The sequence below is a fragment of the Sebastes fasciatus genome, chromosome 1 (assembly GCF_043250625.1).
Source record: "Sebastes fasciatus isolate fSebFas1 chromosome 1, fSebFas1.pri, whole genome shotgun sequence".
NCBI classification, from domain to species: domain Eukaryota; kingdom Metazoa; phylum Chordata; class Actinopteri; order Perciformes; family Sebastidae; genus Sebastes; species Sebastes fasciatus.
Genome location: NC_133795.1, coordinates 33,818,228 through 33,831,295, shown reverse-complemented (window position 1 = coordinate 33,831,295; position 13,068 = coordinate 33,818,228). Strand labels below are relative to the sequence as shown.

Genomic DNA, 13,068 nt, shown 5'->3' with positions numbered 1-13,068 from the left:
AATAGTCGCCAAAGAATAATTTGCGTATTCCCTCGCTGTTTTCATCCTTATTTTTTCGGTGATTATTTTTAAAGATTATATTCCCTCCTCTGCAATTATTCAGCAAATCCCTGTCTCTTCCTCGCCATTTCTGTAACATTCGCTGGGAGAATAAAATCTGTTTCTCCATGGGCGACACCACCCACATCAATTTATTCCTCTGTGGCCGTGTTGCGATGTCCGTTCTGTAATAAGCAACGATAATTAGAGGAAAACTGTATGAATGTTTGACCTAAGCTAATTAGAAAGTTTGCAGACTTGGCAGCAGGAATCAGCAGTGGGATAATGAATCATAAAATGGTTCATTACTGCGCTCAGGGAACACTCTCAATCTCAATAAACGGACATGGGGCCTAGCAGACAAATCAAACCAGGACGCATGCACCGCCTCATTTAGCTGCTGAAAGGATCACAATAAAAAAAAAGAAAATGCTTTTTTTTCTTCTTTTTTTTGCTCTAAATGGTTTCTATTATTAAAGTGTCTCTTTCCTCTCCCCCCTTTTTCTTTCTATCTTTCCTTCTATCTGTGCCTCTCTCTCTCAGTCCATCCCCAAGGACACCCATTTTGCTGTGACTGGCAATTCATGCTGCCAATTTCTGGAAAACAGTCAATTTATTCAGTGCATTAACAGTGTGCACAAATCAAAACAAGCTACTCCAACAACACAGAGCGAGCGAGCGCTAATAAACAACACTCGAGTATTTCGCAACAACTGTTGAACATTATGCTGCACTTTGGCCTGTGCTCCATTCTTCCTACACTTTTCTTTTCTCTGCCTTTCCTCTGGCCTCCCCCTGAGGAGCGAGTGCTGAATCTACCCACTCCTGCTGCTTCTCTTCTGCTAATCCTAAACCCACAGAAATAGTGTAGATCCAGACCTCTCCAGACCCAGAGGACAACAATCCGCCCACATCCGTTTCCTCAGACATCCTCTCCGAGGCACCCTGCAGGCTGCCACAGGTGAGACCAGAGCAGAACACGACATGCAGATAACAATCCCCTTTCATCATCATGCTAAAGCAAACAAAGCTCCCGTGAAATGAAGGTGATGTAAATTACTGTATAATAAGTTAGATACAAGAGTACTCCTCTTGTTTAGCTTAGTTTGCACTCCTACAAGTCAAACACATTGATTGCAGCAGAACCAGAGATATCGTCTGTTTTATTCCACATATTCTTCTTCCTTGTCAAAACTTGAAGCCACATTATCCTTTATGATAGTTTGGTCAGAGATTCAGGTGTGTTATGTTAGTAACGGCTAATGTAGCCTCAAGCAGAGATGAGATATAGAGGTCTTGTGGGCTTTCTAAATTCACAACCCCCAGATTTTTTTTACATTTTCAAACTCGTAGTCTTCAGCCACGACCGATAAATTTACCAGACTTTGCGCAGCTCCCTTTGGAGACACAAAAACGGTATATATGCAGTAGTTCTCCTCATGAACTGTAAACCGACCATAGACTGTATATAAGAAGCGGACATGGTCACCGTGACGTCACCCATTGGTTTGTGGACTGCCATTTCGAAGCCTCGAGTTCGGCATTTTGGCCGTCGTCATCTTGTTTTTTTGCAACCAGAAGTGATACGAGAGGGTGGAGCTAAGCACAACCGAATGCTGAATAATATATATTTAGGCGACGTTACAGTTAACTTTCATGAACTGAAAACACACTGTGAAAGGGTTAAAGTTGTAAGACTAAAACACAGATAACTCCCAGACCGGACAACGCCGTGGTAGCGACCTGTCAATCACAAGGTAGCCACTCCCTAAAGCATACCCTGCTTTATGGTCTATTTGACTCTAAATGGGACCATAATTTACTAAATGAACATCATGCTGTATTGAAGAAGACTTGAAACTAGCAATTGAGACCATAAACTCATGTTTACAATGTTTACTGAGGTAATAAATCAAGTGAGAAGTAGGCTCATTTTCTCATAGACTTCTATACAATCAGACTTCTTTTTGCAACCAGAGGAGTCGCCCCCTGCTGGGTATTAGAAAGAATGCAAGTTTAAGCCACTTCGGCATTGGCTTCACTTCTCAGACCTGTAGGTTGTCCAGTGAAACAGACTTTGATGTGTAAAATCAGTGGAGATCCCCTTTAACCTCGTCTCCACTGCATTGCACAGTCGACATCTCAACATTGTTGATTCTAATATCTACATTTGTGCCTGGGACATTTAGTTTGTTGGCAAAGCGTTATTAAAAATCATTGCACAATTGGGCAGTGACATGCATTTCAACAGTTTATTTATCAGCAACGTCTAAAACACCGCACTCGTGTGCATAATGGAGTTGGCACAAAATCTCCAGTTGGCAATCTCAGCACAGCAGACCGCGCAATGGGAGCTAACCAAACAACATCAATAGTAAACATTTTCCACATGTAGAAGTGAAAAAGCTAATTTCATGCACTGTGCCGCTCTACTCTCGTAGTCTCCACCAGGCTCAATCAAGAGGCCTTTATTCTCTGACTTATATCTTCAGACGGGGGGAACCAGAGCTGGCACAAAATGGCTCCGGGAACAATGCGCGGGCCTGATTGCTCTATTGTGAGTTAGCTACGGCCTTTGACATCTCCTCCTGAACCAAGAGTGTCTAATTCTGACAAGATTTGTCTGGAGACACAGCTGGAGGGCATTGTCACAGACAGGTGCCATACACTGCCTGTTCAACAAAGAGAGCAAAGAGCTAGACAATAACAGAAAGGAAAAAAAAGAAGAAATGCCACTGTGGAAATGGCTGTCTGTCTGCACACGCTCCGGTTTTTGAGTCTTTAAAGAGGCAGGCAGACTGTGTCCAAAAGGTTAGAGGTGGATAACAGAGGGAACATGCCAAGCGAAATCAGAGTCCCGGAAGGTACATGTGTTCCCTTTTGTCCATTTGGCAGCTGCAGACTAAGGAGGGTGTTATGTCCGCAGGGCAGCACGGTGCCAAGCAGGAAGGGTCCACGAGCGGGCGAGACCATGCCCACACAGACAGAAAAAAAAAATACAGTACAGATCTGGCATGAGAGACCGTCTGTCAACTAAAATCATGTTAATGTGCTAAAGTGATGGCTGATGTAAAAGAGGGGAGATCGAGCTAACATACAAGGTCAAGTCAAGACTGTCATCTATCCACTGCCCAGCGGGGTGTGTGAAAACCAGGAGGAGACATCGTGGTACATGCATGATACAGGTAAACCTCTGGATATGTGTTATATATTACACATTCATTATTTACCATTTTCTTACAGGGCAGATTTTTGTCTGCACATGTCTGAGATTATTCAGCATACAAAAAACGTTTTAGAGACTCAATGACATAAAAAAAAAACATTTTCAGAGTTTTTATCCTGGGTTGTGTCATCTCTTGGTATACTTTATATCAAATATATTTCAAAATCCCTCACTTTTATCTTCTTGTCAAACACTGACTCATCCTGGACATAGGCCATATACATACATTTATTCAATCAATTGTAATTTTAGGCGACGAGCTGACCCCTACCATCATATAAAACCAGTTAGCTTGTGGTTCATAGTAGAGGCTGACATTCCCGCAGGAATATCAACTATTACTATCACCGTTCATCACGTGACTCGGACAGGACAGGACTGGAATCATAATACCAATAGGTCAGTAGAGATGCATCGATCACCAGTCTCGGTTATAGCCGATTCTGTGCCGGTCAAATTTACACGCATGCGCCGCACGATGGTTCACGTCGCATGCCAATATTTGCAACGGCAACAGTGTCTCCCTCTCCTCTTGCTCTGTGTAGTCAGTTCTCCGTGGGTAAGGGGGCATCTAGGGGTGCTGGGTGGGTGTTAGGGGAAACTGGGTTTTGGTGAGACGTATGAGGGCTGTGTTGTTGAATATTCACATATGTTTGTGTTGCGTCTTTATGCGTGGACCACAGGAAGGATAGTTACTACCCTGGTAGCAACTAATGGGGATCCTAACTAACAAAAAAACAAGTAGGTGTGGGGAAGGCAAGAGGATGCTGCTCGCCGCATGAGTTAATATAATATAATACACACACCTTTACATTCTTGTAAAAAGATCCTGATTCACAAGTAGTTTTGTATAAATAATCAGATAAATAAATACATAGTTTTAGATAGATGAATAGTTGACGCTGTATAGAATAATATGGTCTCTGATTCTTCTCTGATATGTAGGCTACTGTAGATACTATTTACATATATTCATAATTCATGAACATATAATAGAATTTTCCGTTAAAGAATAAATAATATTTATTTTACAATGTTTGTGTATGCTGTCAGTTATAGTTCTTATAAAGAAAGAAAATCAAAATCGGCCAAGAAAATTGGCGTCGAATTCTAATACGAATAAACACGGGAACGGGATGGGATTCATTCCTCTGGGATTGGGATGGGACAGGATTTTTGTTTTGCTCTGTCATTGGATTTGGACGGAACAGGAGTTTTTTCGTGGGAGTGGGACGGGACAGGAGTGAAAATCCACTCAACATGGGTTCTGAGGCGTGTTTTAAAATATCAGCTGACAATAAAACGTTCAAACGATCGTGGTTGAGGTCTACTGTATTAATTTTCCCCCCTCGTCCTCCACCTTAATCTACACAGATGAGAAAGGTGCGGGTACAGGTAAGCAGTTTTCATATCTTTGTGCTTGTTATGCTATGCCTTCTATGTGGTCATTGATTTGTTTGTGTTTAATACTTCTTCTTTTCAGAGGGATTACACTATGCACATTTTTGGCCACATAAATTAAATACAGTGTGCGCTCACACAACAGCCAGTGTGGCAGAGGTCTTGAGGTAAACTTGCAGTAGGTCTATCATTGGCTGATTCAGTACATGTTTATATGAAGCCTATGCACCTTTCCACCAAAACAGTAATAGAGAAAAGGTATTCTTGTGTACTTACAGCCTTTATATATGTCTGTAGGAATCTGGACCGCACTGGAAGAGTAGTTGACCTTGTTTTTAAAATTGGGATCGTCCACAAACTCCAGCTCCAGAGACGTCGCGCTCTCCAGCGGGTTCTCCTCTTCTCCATCCTCCGTCTGCACACACACACACACACGAACACGAACACGCACGCACACACACACAAATCTGAGTGAGCATACAAATAAAAACGCGTGGATACATAACACAGCAAATACAGCAACCGCGTTCTGTCACCTCGCATCTTGTGGCTTTACAGCGCCCATCTGTGGCTCTGGTACATACAGAGCAGTGTATTGTCTCTCCGTCTGACTCACACAGCATTTGGATAATGTTAAGCACAGAAATAGCAATTTATTCCGCCTTCAGATTTAGGTGGTTCTATAGTCTCCCTCTCATCAGAGGACAACAGCAGGTATCAGAGAGACTCATTAGTAACCGAGATGACTATCACAGACACATGAGGTGCCATACAAATTAACCCAGACAATAACTAGCAACAAACACCACTTAATCACGGTTTAGTCTCCCACCCATTGGAATGATAGCATATTTCATAACAGACTGCCTTCTCTCTCTCTCTCTCTCTCTCTCTCTCTCTCTCTCTCTCTCGCTCGCCTGTGATTGTTTAAACAACAAATGCTGAATATTTCTAACATGTTTTACAGCTGCTCAGTGTGGCCATTGTACATGATGAGAAAGTCTGACACATATTGCATTAGGAAAGTGTCAGATATCAAAGAAAGCCAGAAGATAAAAGAGAACTGACATTTAAGCTTTTTTATCTTGACAAAGTTATCAATGGAGTCCAATCTGTGCCCGCTCCCACCGGAGGAAGTGATTGTGGGATGTGGAGAAAAAAAAAATGGCAGCAAGATATAACCCCACTCTCCGGCTCAGTTTATTGGCTGATTCTTGATCAGATTTCAGTGCGTATCTTAGAACCGCTCACTAAAACCTAGACGCATCCTTAGAAAACAGCACAAAACTAAAACAAAAAACTCACATCTCTGATCATTCCTCACGTATTCTGATTGCTGAAGAGCAAAAATGTGTGACTGCAATACGCACTTTTCATTTTTAATAAAGCAGCGTGGGTTAATTGGATCTGACATGATAAAAACTGTTTGTTTTTTTGGAGGAATTAAATCAAAACTTCATGTCCACGGCAGAAAATGATTGATGGGCCAACTTTAATTGACTATTAAAATGCAATTACAAGCTGTTGTTGGGACGAGCACGGGGGATAGTTGTGCTGAAGTCCCATTGAAAGTCAACATAAGGAACGATTCAGTGTTATGACAGAGACCAGCACATGAGAGATACGACCACATAATAAATATGTTAGGACAGATAAATGTGGTACTGAGCAGACACAACTGGCATTCAACAGATAGATTATGACTTAAATACCAATTATCAACTAGTTGATTGAAATTATTACACATGGTCTGGCGTCAACAAATTAAAGGTTCAGTAAAAAGTGTTTTAGATGTTTAGAGCATTATATATAACAATGGTAGAAATTTAGAAAAAGTCTATTTAAATGCACGAGAACATCTGTATGAGACACAGCTGTAGCACTTTCTATATTTTCTGTGTGACAAGTTGGAAGTGTTTCATTGTCTCACATTGTTAATCACCAGACAGCACATCTGGATGAGTGAGAGGTTGTGAGACAAGAACTTGCTGATATGTTTTACTGGAAAGAGTCCTTACGGTATATAATGCAGGTTAGACATGGCATCTGTTTTATTAGTTTTAGTCTAGCGCCCTGTTGAGAAAAGGCTGTTCACCTGTTGTTTTTAGTTTACACCTTTGGGACCTGATGTGAGGCTGTAATCTGACAATCACAGAGTGTTATATTACCACTGTTTAAGCAGTGGTAAAATGATCTTTTCCTGTTGTTCCAATTCAATCCAGATGCTTTATTTTGTTTTATTAATTTGGAGGGAATGACTGAGGCAGAACTAAACAGGGATGCAGCTTACTAAACAAGAGAAAATATAAAAAAAGTGATGACTGTTTGCAGGTCATATCTGCCTTTAGCTGCATAATAAAGTAATTGTAATGATGTGAAAGAATGCTGGCTTTTCAACAGCACTAACTGTGAGGTTGAGGTGTTTGTTTATCACTCAGTCTGACACTAATTCTGTCAATGTCGGGCAGGGAGGTTTTTTTTTTCTTCTTCTTCAGAAGAGCCCAATCATAATTAACCAAGGCAGCGTCTAATTAGGAGCTGAATAAATCCACGCAGGAAAGACTGATTGGTTCATTTTCTTCAACCATCCACCACCTGTTTTGCTCGATTCATTACCCAATTTGTTAATTTTATCTCCCCGTTCTCAAGGTTTAATTAAAGGCTGAAGAGGCCAGAGATGACATTTTGAAGATTCTTTCAGTCCCGCCTTCAGCCAACCAGGGCTAACCTCAAACATGTCACTTAAGACCCTGTATGTGTGTGTGTGTGTGTGTGTGTGGGTGGGTGTTTATTTGAAAGACTGCAGGCATGAGATAGAGGAAAAGCAGCCCTTTAAACAAACAAGGAATCCTCCAGAAAAAAAATAACATTACAATTGGTAAATAGCTGCTTTAACATATTAACATGTAGTATGCTACAACTAAAAACAGCAATAATAATAATAATAATAATAATAATAATAATAATAATTTAAAATATATATATCATTATTTATTTCAATTTTGATTAAACATTAGAATAATCAGACTTGTTATAATTTATCTATGTGATGGTTGTCTTCTAAGTAAATAACTACCACGGGACATGATTGACAATATTTTTCTTTTATCAGACGGATAAAAGTATTGCAGTTAGGGCTGTCAATCAATTAAAATATTTAATCGTGATTAATCGCATGATTGTCTTTAGTTAATCACGACTAATCACAAATTAACCACACATTTGTTTATCTGTCCAAATGTACCTTAAAGGTAGATTAGTCAGGTATTTAATACTCTTATCAACATGGGAGTGGGCAAATATTCTTGCTTTATGCAAATGTATGTATATATTTATTATTGGAAATCAATTAACAACACAAAACAATGACAAATATTGCCCAGAAACCCTCACAGGTCCTGCATTTAGCATAACAAATATGCTCTAATCATAACATGGCAAACTCAACAGCTGTCAGTGTGTCAGTGTGCTGACTTGCCCCAAACTGAATGTGATAATCACAAAGTGGGCATGTCTGTAAAGGGGAGACTCGTGGGTACCCATAGAACCCATTTCCATTCACATATCTTGAGGTCAGAGGTCAAGGGACCCCTTTGAAAAAGACCATGCCAGTTTTTCCTCGCCAAAGTTTAGCGCAAGTTTGGAGCGTTATTTACCTTCCTTCCCGATGAGCTAGTATGACATGGTTGGTACCAATGGATTCCTTACGTTTGTTGGTTTCATATGATGTCAGTATCTTCACTCTAGCTTTAAAACAGAGACCACTACAACTTAAACATTGCAAGTTGCGTTAATGCGTTAAAGAAATTAGTGGCGTTATTATCACGTTAACTTTGACAGCCCTAATTGCAGTGAAAGTGGGATCATGCAGACCAAAGATTATTTGCATTTTCACTCTCTGCTTTGATAATATGAATACGATCTTGTCTGTAGTAAGTATTATGACAAAGAAGACTTGAAAGTCATAATACTGTTCAACTTGCACACAACAGGACAGTCTCCAAAGGAAGCCATTAAAGGAATTCAAATATTAATACAAAGAACCCAAAGGAGGCTGGTAGGTAGTTGAATAAGAGAAATAAATAAAATGCTCTTCAGACATGCTTTGGCACATGGACAGTTTTAAAAATGAATTATCACATTGCACTTTTATATCAAGGGTACAGTGACAAGAGGAGAGGAATTACCAGGGTACAGGAGTAGAGAACAGGATAGGGAACAGAGGAGACAAGCCTTGAATAAGAGAGCCCGCCAATCACTTACCTTCTTTACAACGGAATTCTTATCATATCCCCCTGATAGTACAGTACAGGACAGTAGAGTGATATTTCACTCCAGTGGTAAAGCCTTAATTGAAAGGGGTCATCGTGGGAAGAATCAAGATTCAGATATGAGAGTACTGCTGGGATGAGAAATGACCTCTGACTGACCTCTGCCACTGTCTTTGGGTGGTTGTGGGGTTGGTAAAGTGGGGGTCAGGGGTGTGTCACTGGCTCGGCCTCAGTGTGCCATGTTAATGATGACTGATGTTCTCCAATTAGATGTGCTGACAGGCCCTAAAGCGCCGTGTCATTAATCACAGGAGTGGCGTGCACAAAGAGAAAATCACACCATGATTTATTACTCCTCCGCCTCACTCTCTTCCCCTCTCTATCTCACTCTCTTCCCATCTCTTTGTGCTTTGGTGATGTAGGGGGGGGGGATTCTTGCACTCCTCCTTGAAACTTAATCAATCAGCGGGCACGGGCTCCGAGCGTGACCTATCCCGAGGAGGAACTGCAGCCGGAGCGGTGGCGTGGTGAGAACAAACAGCGGGGCTTTTTCTGGAGGAAAAACTGCGTTACCCAGCCTGCAGGTCGTTCCTTGAATGTCATTCATATTCTTCAGTATGAATGACACACGTGATAGAAATCCTCGTGTATGAAAGTGAGATATGACTCGTGTTTTGGTGTGAGGTGTATGGCTTAACAACCCCCGCAGTTCGGGTCTGCAGACGACACAGTTAGGGTCCATGGGGAGGGAGAAAACTCTGGGAATACGACTGGGGGAGGACAGCTGAAGTCACTGTCACATGCACGTCGGCCTGCTCTGTCACACCAACTCAACGTAAAGCAGTGTCACCTCACTAACACACACAGACATCCCAGGGGCCTGTGACCGGAGGGTGGGGGGTGGGGGGTGCATCAACACCGACGAGGCCAGGAGGAGAGATGGGATAGGGGTTGCAGGGAAGGGTGGTAAGGGGTGGGAAGTGGAGCGGGTAGGATTCGGGGTTTTGAGGCAGGCAGACGGAGGGAGGTGGGGAAGCAGTCCGTACTGTACTCACATAGTCTGAATCCGCTTTGGAATCGTAGTATGAAATGGCATTCTCCTGTGCAGAAAAGAAAAGTGAAAAGACAGGTGATGAGAGAAGATATAGCAGCGTCTATATCAGCCCCGACCCCTCGCGGCGGCGAGCTAGAGAGAGAGTCGTGGTTATATTCCATCACACTGTTCAGCATGAGAATATAATCAGCATCACAGAACACAGGAGGAGTAGTGTGATGTGGAATGACAGTCATGAGAAAGGCGAGCAGATAGCTGTATGTATCTGGGCAATGCTTTTGTTAAGAAGATGCGATGTATGTGGCACATGTTCGAACCTGTGTTAAAAAAACACTGTAGGAACATTTCATGTGTTGTGGAGAAAAAACAATATCTGCTGTGGTATGGAGCATAGTTTGCAGTGAAAGAAGAATAAACTCAAAATATGACTCTCTCTGGGAGTCTTATCAACCTCAGCTCGCCGTGTTTTCAGTCTTGGAAAACAGCTCGCACAAAAGGAAAGAAACAGAAAAGGGAAATAATGTAAATGTATGCAATTTTGCTGCACTATTTTGTTCTAATTGCCGACTGAAGCTACCAGCCGCAAGCCGAAGCCCCGGATGCAACCTCTCACCACCAAGCTCTCGGCCTTTACCCCGAGCGAAGACCCCATACACCCCGGCTGCTACCCTCCCTGCCGCCCTCGTCTCCTCTGAACTGGCGTCCTTATCTCCGGTAGAGGCAGGCGTGAGGGCGGGCAGGGGTTGCATGCAGCGAGCGGCGTCCGTGGGGCCTGCCTCATTATCATGAGGAGGCTGGCTGAGGGCGCGCTCTCAAGGGCGCCACAGTGACTGACTCGCCCTCACTGGAGGAGCTGTGGTCATGGTCTGATGAGGGAGGACGGCTGACGGAGAAAGAGAGACTCTACTGTACAGGTATACGGTGAGTTTTACACACGACTTACGTCGCTTTCACTGTTTCCATCTCTCACCTGCTGTCTCACACACACACACACACACACACACACACACACACACACACACACACACACACACACACACACACACACACACTGCTCTCTGTGTTTGTTTAACTCGTACAGCACCTATATGCACAAGCATTCCTCTTTCTCTGTCAGCCCCCATCTCTTCTCTCAGCTCCCTTCAGCGTTGAGAGCCTCTCCACACACCACGACCGGGGTCTTGGCCGGCCTCCAGTGCTAATCAGAGAGTCAGTCATCAGCTCGGCTCAGTCCCTAACAACTCAGCAAAGAAACGCAGTTATGATCAAAACTCACACTGACACCGAACATGGGGCGGACCAGCCTGGACGCAGCTTGTGTCTTTGGGTAATGAGCGTGGACAAGATAGAGGAGGAGCCGAATCGGCCCCCTGACACATCTCCTCAACTTACCAGCACTCCCCCGGCCTCCTCAGCTCTGTCGGAGAGATCAGCGGCGAGGACGGAGCTGAGCGGAGGGATCAGAGCGGATCGTTCAGGGAGTACATTGGGTTAAGGTGGAGGGGTTAGTATGGAGGCTGAGGTCGGGGTGATATGAAGGGATGAATTGAGAGGAGAGAGATGGGTGGTGGTGGTGGGTGCAGTGGGGAAAGAGCTGCCAGGGCTAAAAATAGCCCATGCCTCTGCAGAGAGAGAGAAGAGAAGGAGAGCGAGCGAGACTGTGGCAGAGCAACAGTGTTGTTGTGTCTGCCAGCAGGATTGATCTGGAGCCCAGTCCTGCTTAGACTGGTCCCTCGCTCCTAAAGAGTTTACTCTCACTACTGCGGCATTACAACTCATTATTCAGGACTGCTTCCTGTAAATAAACGCTCGGTTCCTCGCACCCGAGGGACACCGTCCAGCGGCTTTAGTCAAACAAATAATATAACGGAAAAAAACATACCACACATTGCTGAGGAGAGAGTTTAGAGAGAGGTTCAACACTGGAGCTCCCTTGCTCCCAACACTTCGTCGTTGCACTGTTGTTTTGTACCTATCCCTTATTGCTGCTTTTTATTGCAGATAATATAATAATATACAGTGGTATATGTGATAAATCAAAGGAAAAGCCTGGATAGATGAGCGGAGACACGTACAAAATGAATGCAAATGCTTCCATACAGGGCACAAGAGGTCACTGGATGGTTTGATGAACATGGAAATTATGTGAATCATGTATGCTACAGTTTGCTCTCCTTCCAGTACAGTTCCACAGACTACTAGATTATTTGCAAAAGAGAATTGAAGCTGTTTTTGTGGCACTCAATACCTTTCTAACACATTTTATGTTGTTTTTTCCTTTTATTTGTCATCCATCTGTCATTGGTATCATATCTGTTTGCACAATACTTTTTTACTTTACTTTTATCTTACACACAATCCTTTGTATAAATTGCGTTAGTACAAGTATTGGTAGCACATAATGCCTCCTTGTGCAACTGTCTTTAATTACATTACCACGTTTTATACCAAGTCCCCTATTTACCTTTTTTAATCAGTATATATATAAACATTTAAGACATGAATTATAACATATATTAGTGCAGTAGTTGTAAGAAGACATAAGGACATTTTAAGTGTGTATTAATGTACAGCAATTATAACTTCTTCTATGAAGACGTATCTTATATTATTGCTACTGTTTTACTATATTTTTAATTCATTATCTGTTTATAAATCAGCCTCAACGTAACGTAACACAGGAGGAGTTATAGTTGTCGACAAATATAGTGGTACAGGGGTGACTTATTTTTGTAGGCCAACCAGGAACTTAGCATCGCCCAAAAAACAATGGGATTTTTCTATTATGTTTTGGATTATTGCAGAAAATAAACTCGGTGACAAACACAAGTTTATGATACTTACATGTTTTGTTTTAGATAATCTTCACAAATGAACACCACTTTTATGATTTATGAAGGGTGAATGCAGTCGCCAGAAGTAAAAAAAAAAGCTAACATCAGGCTATAAATGAACTACACCACGGTTGTGTGAGCGCGAGTATAAACAGCGAGGCTGTAAAGACGGACTAGTGTTCGCCGTGATGACATTTAGTAGTTTCATTTAGCCACTTGTTAGCAGCCGCCTTTTTGAATACA

The 13,068-nt window shown here is 42.4% G+C and overlaps 1 protein-coding gene across 4 annotated transcripts in view; it reads right to left on the bottom strand.

Moving 5' to 3' along the window:
* LOC141773060 (voltage-dependent calcium channel subunit alpha-2/delta-2-like) overlaps nt 1-13,068 on the bottom strand; it is a 174,815-nt gene that overhangs the window by 55,783 nt on the left and 105,964 nt on the right. For 2 of the 4 annotated variants that reach the window (XM_074644714.1, XM_074644723.1), the window contains exons 5-6: nt 9,993-10,037; nt 4,943-5,081 (exon numbers count right to left, since the gene is read on the bottom strand). In XM_074644714.1, the coding sequence (XP_074500815.1) occupies nt 4,943-5,081; nt 9,993-10,037 (184 nt within the window). The remainder of the gene's footprint in view (nt 1-4,942; nt 5,082-9,992; nt 10,038-13,068) is intronic. The other 2 variants (XM_074644729.1, XM_074644738.1) reach the window with 1 other exon arrangement.